Source organism: Trachinotus anak, unplaced genomic scaffold, assembly GCF_046630095.1.
Source record: "Trachinotus anak isolate AG129_WGS33_773 ecotype Australia unplaced genomic scaffold, CSIRO_AGI_Tana_v1 ptg000001l, whole genome shotgun sequence".
Lineage (NCBI taxonomy): Eukaryota > Metazoa > Chordata > Actinopteri > Carangiformes > Carangidae > Trachinotus > Trachinotus anak.
The window spans coordinates 4,301,772-4,328,515 of NW_027273852.1; the positions used below are offsets into that span (position 1 = coordinate 4,301,772).

At 40.3% G+C, this 26,744-nt stretch overlaps 1 protein-coding gene across 5 annotated transcripts; it reads left to right on the forward strand.

Moving 5' to 3' along the window:
- Positions 1-864: 864 nt before the first annotated feature.
- LOC139633919 (alsin-like) lies at positions 865-25,927 on the forward strand. Of its 5 annotated transcripts, none has more exons than XM_071500045.1 (41): positions 865-1,086; positions 2,165-2,359; positions 3,263-3,423; positions 3,853-4,077; positions 4,259-4,449; positions 4,744-4,776; positions 4,872-5,072; positions 5,398-5,522; positions 5,648-5,886; positions 6,076-6,157; positions 6,556-6,737; positions 8,137-8,305; positions 8,871-8,967; positions 9,064-9,141; positions 9,396-9,623; positions 9,945-10,116; positions 10,361-10,556; positions 12,071-12,136; positions 12,569-12,728; positions 13,023-13,154; positions 13,672-13,800; positions 14,153-14,176; positions 15,688-15,758; positions 16,575-16,641; positions 16,730-16,908; positions 17,397-17,462; positions 17,717-17,815; positions 18,208-18,372; positions 18,845-18,956; positions 19,178-19,255; positions 19,665-19,801; positions 20,041-20,196; positions 20,315-20,429; positions 20,931-21,088; positions 21,798-21,896; positions 22,161-22,340; positions 22,643-22,688; positions 22,898-22,959; positions 23,401-23,550; positions 23,871-23,967; positions 24,332-25,927. In XM_071500045.1, the coding sequence occupies exons 2-41, from the start codon at positions 2,340-2,342 to the stop codon at positions 24,368-24,370; spliced, it is 4,986 nt and encodes a 1,661-aa protein (XP_071356146.1). In that variant the 5' UTR covers positions 865-1,086; positions 2,165-2,339; the 3' UTR covers positions 24,371-25,927. The 5 variants fall into 5 exon arrangements, 4 of the variants coding, with proteins under 4 accessions (XP_071356146.1, XP_071356242.1, XP_071356324.1 ...); XM_071500141.1 differs by having other exon boundaries at positions 20,044-20,196; XM_071500223.1 differs by lacking the exon at positions 14,153-14,176.
- Positions 25,928-26,744: the final 817 nt, after the last annotated feature.

The following is a 26,744-nucleotide window of genomic DNA, read 5'->3' on the forward strand; positions in this document are numbered from 1 at the left end:
TTTCTCCAGTGACTGTCTCATTGTGCCTCCAGGTATCAGGTTTGGGGAGAAGTTGATGTAGTCCTCTCTTCAGGACTACATACATACATTCACACAATAAAGCATCAGTTTAATTCAAACAGACCTCATAACAAAGCATTCTGCTTGACAGATTTTGAAACACAACTGCACTATTAACACAAAATGTATACTTGGTGTTGACATCTTAAGCAAAACCATCCTACATTTGAAGCCTCACTGAGTGTGTATGTCTTGGTCACTTGCAGTGACGTTGCACCTCTTGGAGGTCCTGGTGCTCAGCGTCTGAGGCAACGTGAGCCCAAACAGGACGTGTAGCTGCAGTCAATGCAGCTCTGAGGAGAGAGACCTCTGCTGTTCCAACACCAAGCTGAGGAACCTGCGCTCCCACACACCCACATGCAGACACAGTATTCATTAATAACAGCACACATGGAAGTAGGCTAATAAACAAATCCTCTTGCAATTATCTAACACATTCAGTGCTGTGCAAACGTTTCCGGCACTGAAAGTAAAGTGGGAAAGCTTTCAAAAATAATACAAAGTGGAGTAACTGCCTTTTCAGTATAGGCTACACCTGTGTGCAGTTTTCAGGTTGTCCCAAGCATCTTGCAGAAGTTACCACTTAAAACTATACATGAGCCATTTCATTTTGAGAGCTGTGTTAAAGTCAGTATCGCAACATTTTTATTACATTTATACTGTAGTAAGTAGGCTACATGAAAAACAAGCTAAAGCGCTCCTGCACTGGAAATGCCGACAGAGTGGAACCTCTTTCCCTCACCATCTCCCATCTCAGTCACTGCCACAGCAACAGGTGTGGCGAAGCCGCGCTGTTTGTCCCTGAACGGACGCCGTCACAGAACTGCCTCCCCCAACAACACTCAACTGTCAGACACAACTTCTGCTTTCACTGCGCTGCACAGATTTGAATTTATAAAAATGAGGTAGCTCGGTGTTTTTTTTTTTTTTTTTTGCCGTGACAGTGACACACAGTTGTCAGGATTCATTCAGAGCTGCCGCATCCCTCAACTCCACGACTTTCTCCCGAGTTGAAACTGGCAGTTGGTAAGTTTAGTTAGCTTCTTTAGCAGCGGTAGCATGGTGCTAGCCAACGTCTGTATACGAGCTTTACCATCATATATAGCGACAATACAAGACTTCTCTGTTTTACTTTTTTTTAAAAAGTAAAGGTGCTATATGTAAATATGTTGACAATGGCATACACAACAAGAAAGTTGTCTATGTATCCCTCGGTGGCAGAGCACGTATGTCTGTCATGTTAGCTAATCTGTCAGTCTGTGAACGTTAAAAGCTTTATAGTGATTAACTTACAGGGTTTCCACAGATACAGAAATAGATCTGCAATGTATGGCAAAGCTTTTTAGATAAGGCCGGCACGAAACAATTGGAAAACTCTCTAACAGTTTTGTTGGGTATTGAGTCGCTGGGACTTGTCAGCAGTGCCAATACAGATCATAAAAACATCCAGTAATGATGAAGAGAAACCACTGGAAACTAGAATGACTCTGTGGAGCGCATACCTCCACACGTCCTTTGTTCTCAAACATAGCTTTGTTTATTCATGTCAAGATCCATGCATTATTTTCTGCGAATTTTTTTTTTTTTTTTAATATCGAAAAATGCTTTGTCTCCCAATGTTAAGGAATGTAATTTAAATTCAACCGGATTGGCACCGAGATTTAATCGGTTCTTCCCAGGCCGATGCCCCATCTTCCCTTCCCTCCAAAGTTCTTCAGTACTTTCAGTACTGACAAACAAACAAACAAACATAAAAACATAACTTCCTTAGCAGAGGTAATAATAAAGTGATTGAATATTCTCTTTAATTGGTTACCAGTTTCAATTAAGTTCAGTCTTCATTTTTGCAGAACACTAAAATGAAGTGAGAACTGATCTTTCCTGTATGACTGGAGATCAGTTTGATCATATGCTTTGGAAACTGGTCTGCACTATGGTCATCCAAAATTGCATTTATATACACAAACATGATGATGGACTTTATTCTGACCCTGACCCAGAGGAGAGCCAGCTTACAAAAATTTTCAGTCTTTATTGGACATGCCTAACTTAATGCCAAGTGAAGTGATAAGGTGTATATTTACTGTGATGTTTCGGCAACCAGGTATTATAACAAGCACCTGAATCCAGATGAAACAAAGAGGCATCAAAACAGGACAGTGGATTCACTTGTTTCCTGCAGACTGATATATTGTTCTGAGTGAACAGAAGACAAAGAGCATTGAAAAAATGTCAACAAAGATGCCTTCACTGTCCAGTGGAATGGAGAGTCTGAAGTAATGGAGAACACAGAGGAGAGGTAAACACACACACACACTTTTGAGCTGTTCCTGTCCTGTATATGTATCTGCTGAGTAACCTATTTCCACTGTAAGCGCGTTGAATACGAAACCAATATGGCCATAACATTGCATGTCTGTTAGATATGATCCAGACTCATTGTGAGATTAGATAAATCAGTTCCTCAATCTAACAGTCAGTTAAAATGAAATTATTGGAAATAGCAACTTTAATATTGTTAGAATTGTTGAAAGTGCTTTATGAGTTAATTAATTAACTAATTAGAGTTGTTTATTAATGTTTGTTAGTTTTACATGTACATTTTAAAAGGATCAGTCTCAGTCAGGCTTTACTAAATATATTTTATCAATTACTGAAATATTTGGAATTTAATCTTTGTCTCAAAATTTAAACTAAACAAGTAAAATTAATTCTCTGGATATGTCATCTTTGCTAACTTGGTTTACTATACGTAGGCTTAGCTCCATGTTGGGCTGTTGCTTTGACCTGCAGAAAAGTCAGACCCATATCAGAAGAGTGTCTGGCCAGTATAGCATCTCTGTGTTGCTGTTCTGCAGTATATTTGCGTTTGTGTTTGGTTCAGTATGATCACTGTGTTACACCGTTCAGTATTTATAGTTCTCCTCCCTCAAAACATAACTTCATGTCAGGGCCTGCAGATGTTGGACTGGAATTTAATCTAACTGTCTGGGAGCTCAACAAAAGTATGAGACCAAATCTCAGTACTAGGAATTACAGGTGGTTTCTGGGCCTTTCTGGATCTAGCCATGTTCAGAATTAGGTGCTTGTGTTCAGCTGGTTTGGGTTTGGACCGAGTGTGTGTAGGCTGACATCTAGTCTAGTCTAAATTCTACACCCAATTCAGGCTATAATAGTGATACATCTCTCTGCTGTATTGCAGCCCTGCATGTGAGCAGGGCCCCACTCCTCCAGAGCGAGGACTTCTCCACATCTGGCAGTCGGCGGGCCCCAGTGAGCAGCTCTGTCCAGAGAGAGTGCTGCTTTCCAGGCCCGTTCTGCAGGCCGCCCTTGGAGAACACCATGGAGTCCTGCTGACACAGGGTGAGTGTGTATTTGTAGTGAAGTAGGACCGGGTGATAGTTCAGTTCGATAACTTGAAGGCTCACACTGTTTCATCATTCACATTTCTAAATATACTACTTAGGCAGCATGAGATCTTGAATGGGGTATATTTTTTAAACTAAAATCTTCTGAAACGCGGTGACATTAAGATACAGTAATGTTAATAATTATCATGATATTTTGTCCATATTATGCCATCTGTATTGGAAAGGGTAACTTTTCTTCAGTGTCAGTATTTTTTAAAACAAGTTGCTGCTGTGGAGTTGTGGTGGTTATGTCATTGTATCTTCAACAATAAAAGTCGTACCATAATCCTCTAAACAACACACACTTTTCTACTTAGAGCGAGCAGTTTTAACTGCATTAGAAACACAAATGAAAAAATTTGTCATTTCTACACACTTGCAGGTGGTCAGGTGTATTCGTTTGGGGAGCTGTTATGGAGGGATCTGAGCATCCCGGTATCTGCTCCACTGCTGGAGGTGTCTCTCCTGGGGAAGACAGTGGTCCGTGTCGCTGCCGGCGGCTTCCACTGCGGAGCGCTGAGTGAGCAGGGCAACATCTTCATGTGGGGGGAGAACACTGCAGGACAGTGTGGCCTGACTGACAGGGGCAAAGTCACAAACATCACAGGTTGGTCAACACCTTATTAACACCTCACTTCTAGTTTTTTTTTATTTTTCTGTGCTAAAACCTTTCCTTTCACCTTATTCGTTGCACCAATAACAGCCCCCCCCCCCCCCCCCCCCCCCCCCCCCCTCCCCCAACAAACATTTACACCCTGTTTGTGTATGTGTCACATGCCTTGTGTCAGTTTCAGAGCCATGCCTGGTCAGTGTCGTGGACAGTGAGGTTGTTCCTCCAGCAGTGGTTCGGATTATGGATCTGGCCTGTGGACGTGAGCACAGCCTGGCTCTGTCATCCCAGAATGAGCTGTGGGCCTGGGGCAGTGGCTGTCAGCTTGGCCTGGTCACAAACTCTTTCCCTGTGTTCAGGCCGCAGAAGGTAAGTTTGTGTAAGATCAATGTATTTCAGCATTGAGGACTCACTCAGCTTCAAAACCTCAAAACTCAACTCTGTCATGAGTACTGAATTTATTTATTTATTCAGTTTAGTTCATTTTACCTTGTTTGAACCCTATTTATACAGTTTGTTGTTTGGTTGAACATGCATGCTGTCAACTCCAGTGTGTACTGTTTGATGGTGAATTGATGATGTTTTTGTGTGTGTGAGCACTTGACAAAATAGTATCTGTCAGCCATGTCAACAAATTTGTGTTATTTTACATATGTGGCCCAGGTGGAGCACTTGGCTGGTCGACATGTAATTCAGGTAGTTTCCTTTCCTAATATCTTCATTACCGTATTTAAATGACAAAAATACTAAGTTCTAATACCAGACATACCAGTTCTATTTATTTTCTGCAGGTGGCCTGTGGTGCATACCACAGTCTAGCCCTGGTTCGCAGTTTACCTCCTCAGAACTTCAATACCCAGAACTGCCCTGAGAAGAGGGAGCGGGGGCAGTCACCTCACTACTCAGTGACAGAGAGGGAGGAGCTGTCAACAGTTGATGATGCTCACTACTGTCCACTGGGGGTGGAGCTGACTGAAGCCTTAACAAGTGAGGTAAATATTATAACTCTGGTGATAAATAATAGATTCAAAAATGGAAATGGTGTTGAAAAGAGTGCAGAAATTGTTACTACACATTAAATACAGTCAACAAACAGAGAGCCAGCAATTACAGAATCTAGAGGATGATAAAATGTTGTAGATTGAATTTTAAACCAGCCATTCTTGTGTCTGGTATCATGGGATCTTTGATGTACAGAGATTTGCCAGCAGCTATAACACTGTATCATACTGTTACCCTCTGCTAGTATCTACTCTCTTTTTAGAAGTGCAGCTGTTTCAGCATTGGTTAATGCCCCTGTGTGGTTTACATTCCCAGACCTCTCCCAGGAGACGAGGCCCCAGACGAAGGTTTCAACCTGGGGGAAGGTCAGCTGGCAGCAGCCCTGGCTCTGGCTCTGGTTCATGCCCATTTTCTGAAGACAGCAAGTCTACCACTAAACAGTACAGTATTATATAACATATGAGTCACTTTTTTATCCCTCAATCTTTATCTCTTTGCATTTAATGTTTTTGTCTCGGTTTTCTCTGCTCTCTTTCTTTCCTTTCCCTCCATTACAAAACTTTAGGAAGAATCTCACAGTTGGTGCCAGTCTTGAGCCCGATGGGCTCAACGCTGACCATCTGACTCAGACAGATGGCAGCCCAAAGTCCCACTCACTGTCAGGCTGGAGGGCCAATAAGAGCTCAGCTTTCCATGATGAGATGGAGCTCCAGAGCCTCCTCCAGAAACTCTCTGGTCACTCATTAGAAACACAACACACCACTGGGCCAGGGGATACTGATTCACTGAGCAGTCACACCTCAGGTTTGTTATGTATCTGTCTCTATCTCCTTTGTTCATGACTTTGCTGAGACCATTTATTTCCTTACACGTCTTAGTTTGTCACAGTTTTCCTTTTTTGATTCTTCATTTATTCATTCTTGCATTTCATTGTTTGTATTTTTCTCTGATCTTTGTAACTTTGTCTTCCTCTCGCTCCATCTTTCTCTGCAGACGACAGCTGTGTTTCCTCAACTCCATCTGTGGATCTGCTCACTTCCAGTTATGAATCACCAATTAAGAGTCAAACCACCAAGTATGACCAAGTTTTGTTGACAGTGAAGCACTTTGTTTGGTTAAGATTGTTTAAGAGCACTGTCAGTCTTTGTGGTGATAATTTCTTGTAAGAAAATACATCCTAGAAGTATAATTACAAAAAATACCATTTGAAGAATTTAGATAGTGCACTTAATATTTCAATGATGTCACCACTCAAAGCCACTGAGACAACATTTTTGTGGATCTTCTTTGAATTCAGGTGATTCCACTTCACTTCTATGCACACAATGAAAAAGGGAGGAGAATGAGTCAAGGGAATGAGGCAATAGAGGAATTTTTAGCAGTGCAGATATACACCCTGAATTTTGGTGCTTTATCTACATACCAAAAGACTCTCACCTACTATGTATTTGCAACTTATCTTCTTTCCATCAGTAACAGTGGAGTGTCTGGGTCGTGCTCTTCCTCCCCTGTGTGTTTGGAAGAAGTTCGGCTTTGTCTGGAGGCAGAGAAGAAGGAACTGCAGGGGCAGAAGAGCTCCAGTCTTACAAATATAAACCAGAAGGCAAATGCAGCAGCAAACAGGAGACGCTCACTGCCTGGAACACCCACCTATGGTAGGAGCGGTTGGGTGTGAACAGCTTGACTATACTTTGGGGAAATACGCTTATTAACTTCCTTGCTGAGAGTTAGATAAGAAGGTTGATACTCAGAGAGACTGTTAGCTTAGCATAAAGACCGGAAGAAGCTGTTCACTAAAACATTTAAAGCATGTTTTTCCCTGTAAAACCATAACTTGTAGCTTTTACATTTCTGTTATAACATGCTAATTAGTAAGCAAGTTAAAATATTCTAACTAGCTTTAAAGGTGCTGGTAGTATTTTTCAGAAAGGAAAAAGAAAGCAAATAAGCATATTTCTAAGATATTTAAATATTTCTTTAAGTTGTGGCTGCAGCCACAGGAAGAAGAATATAAATGTTATCTAAGCAGAAATACACAACACATTCACCTGTGTTTGTCTTTCACTTTGTTGCACTGAATAACAATGGGTTCTCCTGGATCTGTTATCAGCTTAGAGCCACTGATAAGTAAGTCAAGTTCACAGCTTGGGCGTGGTCACATGATAAAATTATTGTTGTTATCTAGAGATAACACTATCTGCTTTCTTGAGATAACACGATAACTAACCTGTTATCAGGAGAAAATGAAAATGGTTAAAAATGAAAAATCCTTTCTCTACAATATAGCTTGGTTTGCCTAAGCCAAGTGAGAGTAATAATGTGACGTATGGACCATTCTCATAACATCTGTTAGAAAATGTACGACATTTATTGGTAGAGGGAAACAAAAGACACGCTGACATGCGGTTTGAGCTTGACTGATGAGACTGACTTCTCATTTTCTGGCTTGCCTGGAGTTTCAGGAGTGTCAGAATGAAAGTCTGTGATGAGTCAACACAGACCTCAAAACCATCCAGCATTTTTTTCAGCAAATCTTTTTGTATTTATTAGAAATAGATATCAGTAAAAATATTATAACCTTTGTTTACCTCTATAGCTGAGCACAAGTGTTTATAACAACTGTGACAGAGGGGATCTCCCCCTTTCCTCTGTTGTTGTTGAATTGATTTCCTGCTTTGTTCCTACTGGCCTCACCTCGACTGCTTCAGCTAGCTCACTGCTGGCTATTTTGGAGATACAAGGATTTACGAGTTGTTTCCAGAGGAGTCATTAGGGTGTGTTCATACCAAACCTTTTGGGTGCGGCTTACATGTGTTTGCCCATGTGGTACAGTTTATTTAGGCTGATGAAAATATTGTAGTATAAACTCTGCAGTTTGTGGTGAGAATGCAACACTTTCCAGCTACAGAGTTACATTACATAGATGAAGAGCATTTGAAGTCTGGACAGATGTTTTCATGTAACTAGTATGAAATGGTTCAGTTATTTGAAACAACACTTTTACCAGGATTTTACCATTGGATCATGGTTTTTTTTTTTTTTTTTTTTTTTCAGGGTCTCCACGGCGGCGACGACCTTGTGGCTGCAGGCCATCCTCTGCTGGTCGGACCCAGGCTGCAGCACCAGAGGAGGCAGGAGATGGTTTGCCATCTCTGGAAACAGAAGTGTGGAGCTGGGGCCGTGGGTCTGAGGGGCAGCTCGGCCATGGAGATCAGCTTGCAAGGTCTGAACATGCAAACAGACACTAAAAATATAATAAAACATATCCTGACTTGTATAATGTTCTCATACACTAAAACAGATGAAAACATAATAAAAGTTGGTATCAGTTACTACTGTGTACTCAATGTAAAAATCCATGTATTTATAGCCATGTTAAGTACCTGAGATAAATCACTTCATAAAAGTCACTGATTTAATTTTAAATGTAAGTTAATTGTATTTTTCTAATGGTGAATGTACTTTGGCTAAACACTCCTCATTTTATAATGAGATTAGCAATGTAATAGTCTGTTGGTGACATATTTATTTATTTAAAAAAGCTTTTACCTGATCCAAAAACGTATTCATAGGTATTGTAAGGATATAGACTTTGTGTTTGTAAATGTCTCATAAGCATTATTACACAATACATTTGTATTAATCAGATGTTAAGTATCATGATTCTGTCCGTGAAATGTACTTTGACTTGCAAAGTCAAAGAAAAAGAAATTACATCCACAAGATTAGACTTAACCTTGTTGTGTGTGTGTGTTTGTGTGTTTGTGTGTGTTTGTGTGTGTGCGCAGACTCCAGCCTCTGTGTATCAAGTCTCTGACAGGCGAGGAAGTGATCAAAGTTGCTGCAGGGTCACACCATTCACTGGCCCTGAGCGCTCAATGCCAGGTAACAGACACACAGTGTGTGCACACACACAATTGTACTTGTATAGGAGAAAACTCACACTGACACACACAATATTACTGCCCCTGTGTGTTGCAGGTGTATTCATGGGGCAGCAACATGTGTGGACAGCTCGGTCATGTCAACAGCCCTGTCACTGTTCCTCAACAGGCGAAGGTACAACAGTCTGTCACATATTCACTCAAATGCTTATTTCTACATTCAGTATTTACATTAGTTTAGTCATTTTTACTCTCAAGCAAATCGAATCCTCATAGTATGTTATGCAGTGATGTATGACTGAATCATCAGTGCCAACATTTAGGAGTTGTTGATGATACTCTAAAACTTAACAACATACAAATATGAATGCAACAAGTAGGTAAAAGTCTTTATAGCTCACTGTGTTTGTCTCTGGTGGGACACCGTAGCTGTCTGAAGGTCTACGGGTTTGGGACGTGTCAGCCGGCCAGAGCCACTCCCTCCTCATAGCTGACGGAGACTGTGTCCAGCCGATCCTGTTGTACTGTGGCCAGCATCAAGAGCCAATGTCAACGCAGAGTGAGAGATCACACCAGAGTCAAAGGTCATGCCAGAGGTCACCCAACAGGGCGGAGAGTTATACAGTCAGACCCACCTTGCTGCCTTTCTGCATGGAGGTTTGTATGTCAAAAACGCACAGAAATGATGTTTGTTTTTAGAGGAATAATTATATAGCATGGACCATGTGCCATGTACCACAGCATTTAATAGCCTAAGCTAATTTGCATTGCCTATCCCTAAATGGGCCTTTATACAAATATTATACAAGTATTTATTTTTATTTTACATGTTGGAAATAGTTCACTATGGTTAAGGTGCAAACAGGACTGTTATCTGCGGCAATAGCCTCACCAAACTCATCCTGTCTGTAAACTCAATGTGATCTTAACAAGAACATCATCATGCGTTAATGACCCTAGTTTCCTGTGTGTGTGTAGATGGGTTATATTAGCACTGTGTGCAGTGGCGGTCAGAGCTCTGCGGTGTTGGCAGACCAGAACATCATGGGCTTTATCTCAGCTATCCACGAGCTGGCCTCCAGAGAGAGACACTTCTACTGCTGGTTGAGTAGCATGAGGAAGCTCCTCCTCGGCCCGCTGCGTAACAGAGGTGGGGCTGTCTCTGCGCTGAATCCTCTTTTGTTGATTAGCACAATTTTCTGTGGTCCATCTACTCTGCATCTCCACCTCTGATACTCTTACTGTTGGAGGTTTTGAATATGGGGAATTTGAATATGTTAAATGTAAATGAAAACAGATGAAATGATGGCAAATGTGAAGGACTGAGCACAAAATACAATAAATTATCTGTGAAAGAAGGCATGCATCATGTGTTTGTGTGCTCTCCTCCTCAGAGGGTGTGTGCCCATCTTTAGGTGAGCCGTGCACTCATCTGTTCTTCTCTCTCTCTGAGAGTTTTGTTCGTCTGAGCGCCCTGATTGGTCAACACTCCACGTCGCTCAGCTACTTCCTGCATATTGTGCAGGGTCGTGATGTCACTTCCCTTCCACTACTGACGCACACCGAGCACTTCCTGGACATTTATAAAGAGTAAGGTTCATCTTTTTGTCTCAGCATAAAAAATCCACACTGCATTTTTCTCCCAGAATACAGCGAGTTCAGTGCAGACATCAGACAAATGAAATCAGCTCTTATGTCTGATTAATTTAATACAGTTTATTAATGAAATGAGAAAAAAGAATATAATTCATCAAGTAAAATACGGTAAATGGGTAAAAAGAACCAGAAAAGGGCAAAAAAAAAAAAAAAAAAAGTAAATGTGTTTTGCATTTGTTTTCTGTCATATGCTAAGTTAATTATGGATGGCTTGTCCAACTGGGGACAAAAACCATGTCCCCACTTGGGTCAGGATCTGTCTCTGCTTTATATCTCTGACAGTTAAAATATACTTTGCTAATTTATATTTATGCTTTAGGGGCAGAATTTTGGTTTGATTCATCCATTGTGCCAGATAGGCATCTTTTTTTAATTTAGCAATTTGGTTTACTCTGATCAGTGGTTGGAGAGCAGTGCTGGTCTGAGGTTGAGCAGTGCTGGGTGTTATCTGATCAGTAAGTCTCAGGAGCAGCTGACAGAGGGGACTCTTTTGGGGGTTCAGGTCTTGGGTTTGTAGTGCCTGAAATCTCAGTGTGTCTTGGGGGCTTAATTTGGGTGTTCAGATGTTTAATATGGACCTACAGAATTCTGCATGCAGGGCCTCTATGGGATGCTTGCTTCATCTAGTGTAGTCCAGATGATAACTTTTTTAAATTGCTAGTGGCTATTGCTAAAATGTTTTTTTCCTGTTTTTTCATGCCTCAGTATTTGCTGCTTCAATGTTTAATTTTTATTTATCACTGGTCACAGTTATTCCATTTTTATTATTCATGCACCATTTTTTTTCATGCAGTTTTTTGGGGCAAAAAAAGTGTTTTTGTTTTCAGTCTCTTGCTCTTTTAGTTTTTTGTATGCTTTTTTTTCCCACTTTCACTCTTTTGTTGTACTATATTATTCCTCTGATTTACTCTGTGATGCATTCCACTTGATTCATCAAGAACAACTTGACTTGAATAACTTCCAATTTCTTTTACATAAAATGTGTCATTCTCTTGTGCTACACACACTTCAAATGCAAATACTGTAGCTTTGAGTCCTCTTCAGTAACAGATCCCACACACTATATCTATACTGTATTTGACTGCATACATCTGTTTGAATACAAAGCTTTGGTTATTGAAGTCAACCATTCTTGTCCACACAGTAGGCAAACTGAACACTCTTGTAGAATTAGGGAAATCTGTCACATAGGTTTAAGATACAAACCAGGAAGGTGGCTTCCAGAGCAAATAAAGGTAAATCTTACAGAGTTTCTATTGACACTAGATAGTGCAAGAAAGAAGTGTGTAAAAATACTTTTAACATGTCAACAAAAGTAAGAATACCTTTGTTATGAACAAGAGGGTACGAGTTGTTTTCACCAAGGAGTTTAGTTGATATTCTTCTATATTATGTAGTATGTGTATTAAAATGAAAATCCCTGATAAAATGTCTTTGTCTCTCTACAGGTACTGCTCTGCACTTGGTAACTTCCAGGTGATGGGTGGATTCAAGTCACTCCATAAACTCTCACTGTAAGCTCCTTTATTCTTTCTTTATGTTTTCACTTGAGGAGTCCTGCTGGCTTCAAAAACACAGACTCCTCATTTTCATTAAGTTGACCTGCAAGTGACACTGCAGAGAGCTACATCATCAGCAAGTGTTTTTTGTGTAAACTCTGCCTTAACATTAGCAGGAAAAGATTCACTGTTGGTGCTGATGATTTTGACCATGTTGAATTAAAGTTCCTCTGAATTTTCTTCCCCCAAATCAAACCATAAGTATGAATCATATCACATCATGTGCAGCAGGAAAGAGTTGCCAGACAGCACGGTTTTAATGAAGCAAGTTGATTGGCTTCCATTAACTGAAAAACAGACATATATTAGTAGATGGAAATACTGACAGTAAGTAAGTCCTAAGAACATCCTGTTCCTCTTTGCGTCTCTCTCTGTGTTTCTGTCCAGTGAGTGTTTAGGCTCTCAGCAGACCGTGCTCGCTCAGCTGTGTGTTTCAGATCAGTCTGTCAGTGGTGATGTTGATCTGGTTTCGCTATTGTACTGGCCTCTGCAGCAGCTCCACCAATACAGTCGAGCCCTGCTCAAACTGGCAGCCTGCTATGATGTGGTGAGGATGAAACCCTGTGCTCTCACTTCATGCTTCTTCTTTTTATATGGTCTTTTACTGTTTTTTCACTTCAACTCTTTTTGATCTTCCTTTTTTCATCTCTTTCACTTTCATTGTTTTCCATCTTTCTGTATTTCCCATGATTAAGTAACATTGGATAAATTGTAAGTTACTGAAAGTTATGTAAGTTATTACTGTCACTGTATTGGCTGATGCCCTCACTGCTACTCGTCTGTGTGTTAAGTGGAAATTGTAGGTAGTTAAAAAAATAAACTGTCTGTTTCTCTCCCCCAGTTAACTATAGAGTATCAGTCTCTCCATCAGGCCTGTAGTCAGTATGAGTCCCTGTCTTTGTCCCTGTTGAGGAGGAAGAAGGAGGCTGAAACCACATTCCTCTTCTGGAAGACTCACTCTGGAAAAAACACAGTGAGCACAACTCTGTGTTTTGTTATTACAACCTGCAAACTCTTCTTGTCTGTACTGTTTTGGTGAGAAAATCTTTAAATTCCCTAAATAATGCACATAAGACAGTACTCTCTACCCTGAACTGTTAAACCACATCAGCAACTGTGCTTGTGACATTTATTTCACGACTCGGGGATAAAAGTGTTTCTGTTCACATGATAAAGCAAAAGTTTGTTTCACCAATTATGGAAACCATGTATCCCACAAATGACAACTTTTATGAAACATAAACAAAATGTCACCTAAATGGGAGAATTGCGGCTGACAGCTAATCGCTCAAAAAACGAATCAATTTCCCTATTAAATTACAAATGTGAAGGTGTTCTTTGTCATCACTGACTGGCTTTCCAAAGTAGAAAACAGTTTGCAGGTTGTCTATTGAGTGGCCACCTAATGAAGGCAGATTTTCTGGTAAAATGTCATACACATTTGTTTTCAACAGTTTCAACGAAGTTATATATGTTTGTTTGTTCTTCAGGAGGTTCTGCGTCTCCCGCAGCGTCGCGTAGTGTGTGAAAGCAGCAACAGATCTCTGACTTTGCAGAACGCCGGGCGGTTCTCCAACCACTGGTTCATACTGTTCAACGATGCACTGGTGCACACACAGGTAAACACACACACATGCAAACAGAAAAAAAATATCCAGCCAAATTATGGTATTTTTCTTCTGCTTGTAGGTAGTAAATATGATTTTGCTAGCAATGACTACAGCTGGTACAATGGACCCCTCTGTCCAACTTTTTAAATTAAGTTTAAGTTAAAGTTTTCTCACTGTGAACAACAGCACCCACTGCTTAAACATCAGAGAACATCCACAGCATCTTTGTCAGCTTTGCTCAGATCAGACAAAAGTTCCTCTGGATCTGTGTGTTTGTCTCTGTCTTCCTGTTGCTTCTGGACACCTACCGTGTTTTGCATATGAAGTTTAAATGTCTACAATGTGTCTTTCATTCACTCAGGGTGCCATTCCCTCTCAGAGCTTTGTAAGTATTTCTGACTCCAGTTTACCCAACTTCAACTCCAACCAACCAGTTTAGCCACCCTGAGCTTTGTGCTGCAGCAGCATAGGTGGGCTGGCCTCTGTTCAGTGCTCACGCTCTTGGGAGGTTCACGTGGAATTAGTAAGCAAATGAATAAATATTAACACAGAACCTTGTGTAATGTTGAAGCAGCTGTTTGGCCCAAACCCAATACATTTTACTCCCATCCAAACGGTTTCAGTTTGACTTACAGAGGTCTGCAGCTACTAGTTATCCACTCAGATGTCAGATTATTTGATACACCCAGCTACACCTAGCTAAAACTAGTGAAGCAATAAATCCAATCTTCATGAAGGTTATAATATTCTGGTTTTGTTAAAACTCTCTGTAGTGTGTTAGTCTGAGCTGTTTCTAATATGAGTGAAGGTAAACCAACTGAATAAATATCAGGCTTCATATCCCTCAGCATTGCAGATGTCCTGTGTTAAAATTTATTTATTTTATGCATGTTGTTCTGATGGCTGATTCTGTCCAGACTGACCTGTAGCTGCTGCCAAAACAGGCTGCTCTGAGTGTGTGTGTGTGTGTGTGTGTGTGTGTGTGTGTGTGTGTGTGTGTGTGTGTGTGTGTGTGTGTGTGTGTGTATTTTCGGATTTAGTCAGTTACTGGTGAAAATATACGTAGTCATGATAGCTCACTCACTGCTGTGTTCTAGCTTTCAAAAGCATCTAATCCAAGAGACAACCACATCACCGGCTCTAAACAAGAAGACATTACGGTCACTGATTAGCCCAGATGACAACTTCTTTATTATTGGGGGATAACATATTCACTGCTGCCTGGGTGTCTCTTCCTCTCTACTTTGTGCTCATTTCAATATGAAACCGTTTCCTGCTGAACCCTAACTGAGATCTAATAGTTTTCCTGCCTTTCTGTTTGGTGTGGCATGGTGTGTTAATAGACAATAGACAGTGGTGAAACCTCTCCCTTTTGTGGTTTTGGGTTCATGTCCTGTGTTTTTTATTCTATTCTTTCACAAACTGTAACTTTTAGGGGTCCTTACTTCATAACAGCCTTGTTTTTAGTTAATTTCAAGTTATATTGTAGTGAAAATCAACTTGAACAGACTTGAAGTCAGTCAGTTGAAAAACTGAATGTATGCTGTGGAAAATAATAAGAATCAGTTTTGTTTGTTTTAGTTTTGTCTAGTCTGTTCTAGTTTAGTTTAATTTAGTTTTAGTGGTAAAACAAAAGTGGTGTTGAAACATAAATAACGTATCATGAAGGTGAAAATTCCATGGAGGAAACAGAATCAGGACGTGGTGCACAGTGGCAGCTCATCATATGCACATACAGTAAAAACTGAGAGTACAATTGTAGTGGTTTGTACAACTTGCATATAATTTCTAAAGACATAGTTTTGTCATCTCAGAATTATCAAGACCCACATATGTAGACAGATGGTAATAAAATGTATTAACCAGTGCTCCCCCTCTGTCTGTCCCTCTCTCCAGTTCTCCACACATCACATCTATCCTCTGACCTGCCTGTGGGTGAAACCAGTTACTGAAGACAGCAGTGGACAGTGAGTTTGTTGTTTTTAAAAATCCAAACTGTGACTGTCAAACCTAACATGGCTAATGCAAATAAAAAGTCAAATAATGAACATAAGACATGTCACTCACCCCCCATGCAAAGTCATGTAATGCTACAATACCAGCTTTGTTTGCTGATACCACAACCACCTGTAGGCCTGAATGGATCTTTCTGAATCCTGGATTTTGAGTTTACTGAAACTGAAGCTGGTCAAATAAGCAGCAAATACCACAGCTGAGTGTGATAGGCTGAGAAACCTGTCATTTTAAGTGAACTTGGCATGAAACATACCACTCTTTAAACCTTAATAAATAAACAATGGAACCATTTTTTCCAGAGACACGTTTGAGAGGAAGTAGAATTAGCTCTTAAAAGCCCAAATGCTTCTCTTCATTGACTTTTTATTGACTCACTTTTTTCTGAGCCAGCATGTAGTGGCAAACAGATTAAATGCACTTCAGGTACATCAGCACTGGTGAACATGCAGCCTCAGTGGTTGCTTGCCCATTTGCAGACTACTACTCCATGACATATAGCGTTAAAGGAGCAACCATAATAACCTGCTTGAAACTAAATTGTCCTCAGATTATGCCAGATTTTTTCAAATATTCCCTAAAGCACTTGTCCAAATTATAAAAACATCTTCCATCCTTTTGTTGTGTGAGCGATCAACCCTGATTTAAGTTATGTAGTTGTTTTTACACTGAATTTCTTTTTTTCTCATCGTGTTAAACACTTGGTTTAGCATATATGATGAACACTTATCCACAGAAGTAATTATCATCCTTGTCTTGTGTGTCTTCAGCTATGCCATCAAAATTACTTGTCCAGAGGAGAGTTTCACTCTGGTGGCCTCAACACCACAGGAGAAGGTATGTTCATGGTCTATGCACTTATTATACTCACACATATGGTAGTTGGGTTTTCATCCAAGGTTTCAAATTTTCTTTCTTGATGTAGAACAAGTGGGTACGTTCTCTTAACCAAGCGGTGGATCAGGTGCTGGGTGGTGGAGGTCAGGGGTCATCACCAGGAGTGGCGGCAATGTCTCGTACAGCTTCCTACACATTCACTGGAGAGGGACGGTTTAAAGACGCTCACTACAATGGGGCCTGGCTGGCAGGACGAGTTCATGGCAGGTTAGAGAGCATGTTTGTTTGTCTCTTTGTGTGTGTGTGTGTGTGTGTGCGCGCGCCTATTCATGTCCAAAAGTATCTTCAAATGCACCATTAAGGGAGTATTGAAAATGTTTGCAACACATCTACAGTGTAACAGCAACAATAACATCAATGTTAATCAATTAAAACACGCAGAACCACTGGTGGTAAGAGTTCCAGGACGGATTCAGGGACTCTAGTCCAGCCCTCAAGCCTCACATCAGTAGAGACTTCTGGGGCGGGGAGATAATGAATGTGAATGAGTGAGAAGTTAATGTATCCGTAGGGGATGAGTTCAGAGTGGACTGAGATCTAAACAGACCATTTCCAACCTTGTTCAGTCTAGACTTTGTCAGAATGAAGGCTTAAGTTGACTCGACCTGATAGTAGCTAATTAAATGGAGCCAGAGTGTAAAATTGGCTGTGTGCAAATTGTATATACAAACTGTAAAATATAATTGCTTTTACAGAGGAACCATGAAGTGGCCAGATGGGCGGACGTACACTGGGAACTTTAAGAATGGACAGGAGGATGGGTGAGTGCATTAACCCGGTGTAGTACTAAAGAGCTGGTTCAAATGTTATTCATTTCATATCTCTTATCTCAAGCCCCGAGGAGATTTGTGATAAACTTGCAGAAACAGAAAATAATGTTTGTAGCCAGCCTAAATTTTACATTCCTGTTATGTTATTAATAATTAGTGATTATTGTGTTATTTTTCTGTTAACAACTGTGTGGTCAAATGGCAAAGATTAAACTGTTGCAACAAATTGTTATTTTTGTTTCCAGCTATGGGGAGTGTATAATACCTAACAAAGTGCTGAATAAACCAGACAGCTACCAAGGACACTGGAGAGATGGCAAGATCCATGGTTTTGGAAAGTACAAGTCAGTACACTGTTTTCTTTTGACCTTTTAGTACGGTAGAGAGTAGTATATGACAGCTGAATTGTATGTTAATTGTATCTACTCAAGTCACAGGGGTCGTGTCTTCAAGTCATTTCTAAGTTAAGTGTTAAGTAGCAGCACTTGACACCAGATCACAAATGTCAAGGATGATATTCAGTCTTATCCTGTCTTCAATCATCAATCTGTCTCAGCAATGACTTTGGTCCCAAGTCACCAAAACTGGGGCTGGAGTACATCATCTACATCATCATAATCTACTGTGTCATCTATTCATGGCATTTTGTTTTGAATCAGTGGCCTGTGTTTGACTTGAGCACATGGACGACGACTCTCTATGAGGTTATGTTCATGCCTCTGTGTGTTCTACCTAGGTATGCCAGTGGTGAGGTGTACGAGGGCTGTTTCTGTGATGGGCAGCGGCACGGTTACGGTATGATGAGCTCCGGTAAACAGGTGAGGACTTCCTCCAGCGTTTTCATTGGCCAGTGGGTCCAGGATAGGAAGACAGGATATGGAGTCTACGATGACATCACCAGGTCTGATTAATTCCTCTGCTTCAAGCCCCAGAAAACTTCTAATTTAGCATTTAAAGTTGGAAATCCATATTTACTATGTGTGGTCCACAATCCTTTATGAAGAGCCTGAAAACCCTGGAGACTGAATTGTCTCCTTGTTTTCCTTTAATAATAGTAAGAAGAAACAGGCCAATTGTCTATGGTTCTATCAATTGGTCTTGAGAATGTCTTGACAATTTAAAAACAACTGCCCTTGAAAAATGTATTTGTTGACAGATAAATAATTAGTGGACTTTGTTTTAATGGTCAGCTGTAGTTTTAGTTGTCAGTCCAAAGTATTTCAGTGGAATCTCACTTGAAATCACTTCTGCAAATTTCCCAAATAGTAATTTGTTATTCTGACTGTACTGAAAATGTGCAGTGAACGAATAAAGATTTCATCAGGAAAGTCACGCTTCTGCCATTAGTCCCTAATCTGATGCGTTTTTCCCAGAGGTGAGAAGTACATGGGGCTGTGGCTGGATGACCAGAGGCACGGTAGCGCTGTGGTTGTCACCCAGTACGGAGTGTACTATGAAGGGACCTTCAAAGAGAACAAGATGAGCGTAAGTTCACCCTTAAGTATGTCCTCAAGTAGTACTCACATATACATGAATGCATGTACATAGATCCAACTTCTTCCAAACAAATATGAACAAGTACAAGAAGATTAGATTACAAAATGTAAAAAAAAACTAAAAAGATATAACCTATGGACAGAACCCTTGTCATTGTACATTTGTAATATGACTGTATAAAGTTTGATGCAGCGTGGATCTTCTCTCAGGGTGCAGGGCTGCTGGTGTCAGATGACGACACAGCTTTCCATGGGGATTTTTCTGATGACTGGACTATCAACGGCAAGGTAGAAGGAATGTCTGTCTCCTTTTACAGTGCATCCGGAAAGTATTCACAGTGCTTCACTTTTTCCACATTTTCTTATGTTACAGCCTTATTCCAAAATGGATTAAATTCATTTTTTACCTCAGAATTCTACACACAATCCCCCATAATGACAAAGTGAAAAAAGTTTGCTTGAAACTTTTGCAAATTTTATTAAAAATAAAAAACAAAAATATAAAAGTATTCACAGCCATGTTTCGGGCTACGACTGTACTTAATTCCAACAAAAAAAAATGACAGTTGTTAATGACTTTATCACTAAATAATTACATCACTAGCATGAAAGTCAAAACCCTATGGTCAAAACTCAACTGCAAGATACTGCAAATAATTTCATACACACTGACTACTCCTCCTCCCTTCTTCTTCAGGGTGTTTTGTCCCTGGCTAACGGTGATTGTCTAGACGGCCAGTTCAGTGGAGAGTGGAGCACAGGGCTGAAGGTGGTTGGAACATACACCAAACCAGCCATCGAAGAACCTGAAAACAAAGAGAGAAACAGCCTGTTGTGAGTTTTACCTTACACCATTTTAAACCAGGAATGAACTGAATTGATTTCAGCAGAACATACTTCTGTTGAACACCCTGTTTTAAGTTTGTAGAATATTGTTTGTTTATCTGTGAACGTGAGGATCAAAATGAAACTGACAAGATATTAAAGTATGAGACAGAGTTTGTGTCATCTAGAACTTAATACTGTTCTTTTTTGTATTTTAAAAATATTTTAAAAAATGTGTGCATGTGCAGCAGGTTGGGTCAGTATGTGGTGCCTGCAGGTGAGAGGTGGGGCTGTGTGTTTAATGAATGTTGGAGTCGACTGGGCTGTGATGCACCTGGGAGAGGAGAGAGGACTACAGCCTGGGAGAACATTGCTGTTACCATAACAACTTCACGGCGACAGAGGTAGATACATCAAACACACGCGCAAACTGATTAAAATTGTCAAAGTTACTATGCTGTATGTTTCTAAAATACGCTGTTGCATATTAAGATAGGTGAATGTGTGTTTTTGTGTGTGTAGCCCAAACCTCAGCAGGTCTCAGAGTAAAGTACTGGAGTGTTTGGAGTTTATTCCCCAGCATGAAGAGCCTGTCACCACTGCAAACTATGACAACATACGAAGATATCTCATCAAGGTACAAGTGAACTTTCAGTGTCTCTGTTTTGTGCAAACATATGTTGTTTCCTGATGTTTCCCGAGGAGTGATTTTATGAGGACCTTCAGAACGACTCTATTTAAGTTGAAGCTATCGAAAATTATTCTGTTTGGTGTTTTATCAGTGTAGTAATGATTCCAGAGTGAAGAATACACAAATAAATCCTAAATCTTAAATACTCTAGTGTTTTTCTTGTGTGTACAATATCTTACTGGGACACAGCAATGCTGAAGAGCTGCAGCTACTGTACACTGAAAACCTTCCAGTGAGTGAGGAGAGCTGATTATGGCTTTTTCTGTCAAACAGCTGCAGGACAGTCACTGGAAACAGTTTGTCGTAGGTTTGTTAGAGGTTAGACTCAGCAAAAACACAGCTGCGTTATTTTATCAGTGCTTTTGTCACTGGTATAATACTTGACATATAATACTTAATATTGACATACTACTTTTAAGTATTTGTCTCTGTGTGGTTGTGTGTCAGGCATGTGAGACCCCCCTCCACCCTCTGGGCTGGCTGGTGGAGACGTTGGTAACAGTCTACAGGATGACTTACGTCGGCGTGGGATCCAACCGCAGGCTCCTCAGGCAGGCTGTCCAGGAGGTCCAGGCTTACCTCATACATTACTACAGCATTGTCAGGTAGATTCATCTTCAGAGCTTTCTCTGTTGACTGCTCCTCTGTCTTAATTTGGACCCTTTGTTTCCAGCAGGATATCCAGATGTAAAGCCAGAGACACTAATATAAAGGAGAAACTCACCTGGCTCAGGTGTGAACAGAGGGATGTGGTCTCCTCACCAGCTTCTTTTCTTCTTTTCGTGCTATGTCATGTTTACAGAGAGGAGTTGGGAAGTCGAGAGTGATTCAATGTACCTGTCATGAACTGGCCCAAGGTTCAAACAAAAAGGAGTGAGAGAACACACATGTGGTTTGAATCAAAAGTAAAAATTATTTATTAAAGTATTAAATTTAAATCAAGGTTAGGTTAAAAATCAGTGATGTAGGTTGGCTTCTTGCAGAAAAAGGAGGAGAAATGAGACCATTCTTCTAATTTAGTCTTCTTCCCATCCTCACTCCTCCGTGTCACAGAAACTGACGGAGGCCCACCATCCTCAAGTGTGTTCCAATGTTACCTTCAATGTTCCTCAGAAGAGATGAGGTGTGAGGAGAGAGGAGGTTCTCAGAGGCGCGAGTACAGTAGTTGCCATCTCTTCACAATGACCCTGGAGGGGGCAGGGAGGAGGAAATTCAAAATAAATTAAATAAGAAATGTTTCACACAATTTATCTTGATATGTATAAGCCAGTGTAAAAATACATATTGCTAAGTAACATTAATTTTTGCCTGCAGGTTTCTGTTTCCAGGGTTACCAGATGATGGAGGCATCATCCCAGACCCCCCGGCCTCCCCAACCACAAGCAGGCGCAACTCTGACACAGCAGAGGAAGGGTGAGGGTCCACACACACACACACACACACACACACTTACTTTGTTAGTAGATGTTAGTAGAAGTTGATGTCTAACCACTGTCAGTTGTATTATCACATTTTTGTTAGTGGTGGTTATCTTACAAGATGACATCATCCAAACAAGACCCAGCCAGATGGCATTTCCTGGTCAGCTCATCCATCTCTGTGGATACTGAAACAGAAAAGCTCTACATTAAACCTTTGTCTCTCTTCCCCTCCGCTTCCTCCACCTTTGTTCTCCAGTGTTGTAGTGGTGTGCTGCTCCTCTCTGCTCCTCCCTCTGCTGCTCCCTCGACTCTACCCTCCTCTCTTTACCCTGTACTGCCTGCAGGAGGAGCAGGAGGAGGCCCAGTACTGGGACCGCATCCTCCGACTCAACAAACAGCCCGACCAGTCACTGCTCAGCTTCCTGGGAGTGCAGGAGTGAGTTTGTTCATGAAACACTGTCTCACACACACACACACACACACACACACACACACACACACACACACACACACACACACACACATACACAAACAAACATCACACCACAGAGCAGCTGTTTCTAGGTAGTGTCTAATTTACTGTTGAGGTTTTGGTAACTTTTATCTCAGATACACAAGAAGTTTCCTTTCATAACATTGAAACATAACATTTTATCGAGTTTGTCAGACTACCTTATTGCAAAATTTTTTTTTTATTATTGTTTGTGTTGCTGTCATAATGTTTTTTTCCTCTTGTAGGAAGTTCTGGCCGTTGTGGATGTCAATTCTAGGAGAGAAAAAACAGGTCGGATACAGACTGCTTTCTCCTCATAAACTTTTTCTCCTTTTCTGTACTCATGTCCAGTCATTTTGTAACTTTCACTCCATCTGTCACACACTGACATCACATATTATAGATTACTGCTAATTCCAACAAAAGGTTAAGATGTGCTGTATGTGTTTACAGTCACATCTGCTGTAATGTTTCACGCTGTTTCTCTGCTTCTATGTCAGATTGTGTCCAGCAGTAAAGATGCCTGCTTTGTTTCTGCTGTTGAGACTCTTCAACAAATCAGGTAGCTGCAATTTGAACTCACATAATGTACAGCCGGCATGACCGCACCAAATTAACACACACACGATCCATGGAACTTGCGTTAATATTCCGTGTTTCAGAATATACCCAACTTAATACAGCAGACTTTTGGTGTTGGATAAACTTGCAAATAATGCACACATTGGGATTGGGATTAAATTTGCACTCATCCTTGTAATCACAAAATTAAATTCATGGTGGGCTGAAGACTGTTGAGACACTATTTAGCCGTAGGTCTCATCTTAAACTTTACCATCAGTACTTGAAAAATCCAACCAACTCCTGATTTGATGGGATATTATGTGGCAGATTATTCAAACACGTATCACACAGCACAACTCAGAGCATTTACATTAATTCATACATTATTATGTAAATTAATGAGTTAAATATTAAAATATTTGTCCTCCTGCACATACAGCACCACCTTCACCCCATCAGACAAACTCCTGGTCATCCAGAAAACATTTGAGGAGTTGACCCAGGAAATAAAACCTCTGCTGGATGATGATTTCCTGTGGTGCATGGATGACCTGCTTCCCCTCTTCATATATGTGGTTCTCAGAGCTAGGTGTGTTACCTCACCCTCAAACACACACAGACACACACACACACACACACACACACACACACACACACACACTCTTACTTTGTTAGTAGATGTAGAAGTTGATGTCTAACTGCTGTCAGTTGTATTATCACATTTTTGTTCCTGCTCCTACTGTTTCATGACTATTTAGTTATAAATTAGTGGCCAATTCGAAGAGGGACATATTATTTTGTCCAATTATTGTTTAATGACATTCAGGTATAACTCAGTGCAGCTAACACAGAGTGGTGAGCAAAGGCTGCTGCCTGAACATGTTGTGTTTTAACTGCTCTGCTCCTCAGGATCAGGAACCTAGGAGCTGAGGTCAGTCTGATAGAAGATCTCATGGACCCAAACGTTCAGTTTGGAGAGATGGGACTAATGTTCACAACACTGAAGGTGGGAACCCCCTCCCCCCACAACCACACACACTCCTACATTTGTACAGCTATCTTTGTGGGGACCCTTCATTGACATAATGCATTCCTTAGCCCCTTGCCCTTACCTAAACCGAATTCTAACTCTAACCCTGACACCAAGTCTTAACCCTCAAACAGCCCTTTAAACTTGTGGGGTCCAGACATTTGGTCCCCATGAACCTCTATGTGTCTGTGTATACACACATATATTCAAATGTATATTTTAGAAAATGTGAATATGAATCTGCTTCCATATTTGTACCACACAAATGTAGAGAATACCTACATTCTGGACTCTGGATTATATGCAAGTCTTTAAACATGTCCATGTGTCTCTGCTGCAGGCCTGCTATATCCAGATCCAGCACGAGTCGACTTCGTAAGAGTTGACAGGATGATGCCCCACAGTCTGCAGGATGTGGGAGCTGCGGTGGTGAGACAGTGCCGCACATAGAGGAGCCGCCAGAACAAACCAGTCAAACCACGGATATTCTAGTGGGGGCCACTGGGAAGCTGCACTGAGGTTGCACAGACAGTGAGAAGAGGGAGCAGAGAGTGTAACACCTTCACCTTCTGTCAGCCCACAGGAAATAATGTCTGACACTCCGTTCAGTGTTGATCCTTTCGGTATGTCACAGCACTTCAGAGTTCATTCTCTCCTGTTAACAACAGTGTTCAGAGGAAAGTAACACACCACCCTCTTGTGGACGTGTTAGACAGCTGCAATGTTGTTACTGTAGATTTTCAGTAATACTTTCAGCCCAGTTTGCATTTCTGAGTTGAGCAATATTCATCAAAAATATTTCATGAAAGATTTTGTAAAGGGAAAGCTGTAACAGCCCTGCAGTTTACTTTATAATAATTTTATTTTATAATATTTCCCAAAGGGTAATTCATGAGAATACACAGTAAGGCCCCTGCTGGGTGTTGTACTGTATATTTTTCCTGTTTCTTCTGCTTTCTATGAGAACTTTCAAACACTCCAGGCAAAGGACATTGACCTCTAAAGTCTGAAACATGACCACATTTTAAAGGGAAAATTAACAGCTAATAACTGAAATAATAATATAAATACATTTCTAATGGCTCATGAGTTGTAGATTACAGTGCGTTACTACAGTAAATACACAGTGGAAAATATCCAAATTTAATTAAAACTACCCATAGGTACCTGTTAAAGCAGAGTACAGTAATCCACTGAATGTGGTAACTACTGTTTGGTTAAAAATGAACAGTTGAGATTTCTGGTTGTCAACATAAACTGTTGGTGGGAATTTGGCTTTTGAGAATCAAAAATATGTTCTTGCATTTCAATATGTTTTCAGCACTCTCAGCATTTTACAGAAGGAGGTCGCTGCATTTTCATTACTTTTCACTGGTCTCACAGTGTCTACGTGAGTCAAACTGGCCTCCTGAGCAGAGGTTATATTCTCTGAGTGAAAACTTAACGTCTCAGTTGTGGTTTGATATTTCTTCCTCAGAAGACAAATCAAAATCTCTAGGTCAGAAAGCTGTAGGTAATGGGAAGGGACATTTTTCATTTCTGTTGTAAAAGTATGTTACTTTCATTATATACAAATAACTTAATTTGCGTGCATAGAAATAAAAAAAAATCCTCCTTTTTCTGTGACATCCCCATCTCACTTGTAGGATGTTATATCTTTTAAATGCAAGAGAAGTAGTTCAAAACATCACACTAAACAGACCTCCATTTTTCTGACACTGTTTAAATGATTTTTTATTTATTTATTTGTTTTTAAGATTTCTACACTCCTGTACTACACATCCAACCGGTGTGTGTGCTCCAGCATGTTCACACAAACTTTCTGTCTCAGGTCTGAACTTCTTATATTCATAACTAATATACAGCAAACTGACCATTAGGACAGTAACATGTCACTACAGTGGGAAATGATTTGTACTTGACTACTATGATGGAACACAGATCATCAATCATTGTTGTGGGGACATTTTGACCGGTCCTCACAACCAAAGGGCTGTTTTAGAGCTAATACATTGTTTAGGATCAGAAGATAGACATTTATTTGTGATGGTTAAGGGAATTGCATAGGGAATGCAATATGCCAATGAGTGTCTTCAAAACTAACACAAGACAAGTGTGTGTGAATTAGTATATTATTAACAAATTTGACAAAAAACATTTTTAATGTTGCACTTGCATTTTCCAGTGTAAATGAACCAGGAAAGTGTTAGTTTCTGTATAAAAGGAATATGTTGGTCAGATAGAGTATATACAGATTATTTCCATCTGGGAGGTTATGCTTTGTTCTGTGTTGTTTGTTTTTTACATGAGACTTGAAAACGTGTCGACAGATTTCAGTTAAATGTGGTGGAAGGTGCCACGTGTATGCCACTGTGTGTGTTTTAATGCAGATCTTTTTGTTTTGTTTTGTTTTTTTTCTGTAGCTAGCCTACAAAAATTGAAATATCAGATGCATTGATCCTCTGAATCTATATGTGTCGTAAAGGTCTATATGGACATCAGAATAATTTCGTATTTTTAATTCACTTGCAATGAAGGTGCATTTTTAAATTCCAGTTTACACAACCAAGTTGTGTGTTTTGAGTACATCCTGTTTGTTTGATTTTTTTAAGGGCATGGAGGACCATCAAATCAGATTTGATTAATTATGTTATTTCATTTATTTTGCATAAGATTATAATTTAAATTTATTAGAAACATATCAAAGAAACAAGTCTCCCCCCATGGAGTCGCTGCCATATTGCATATTGTTA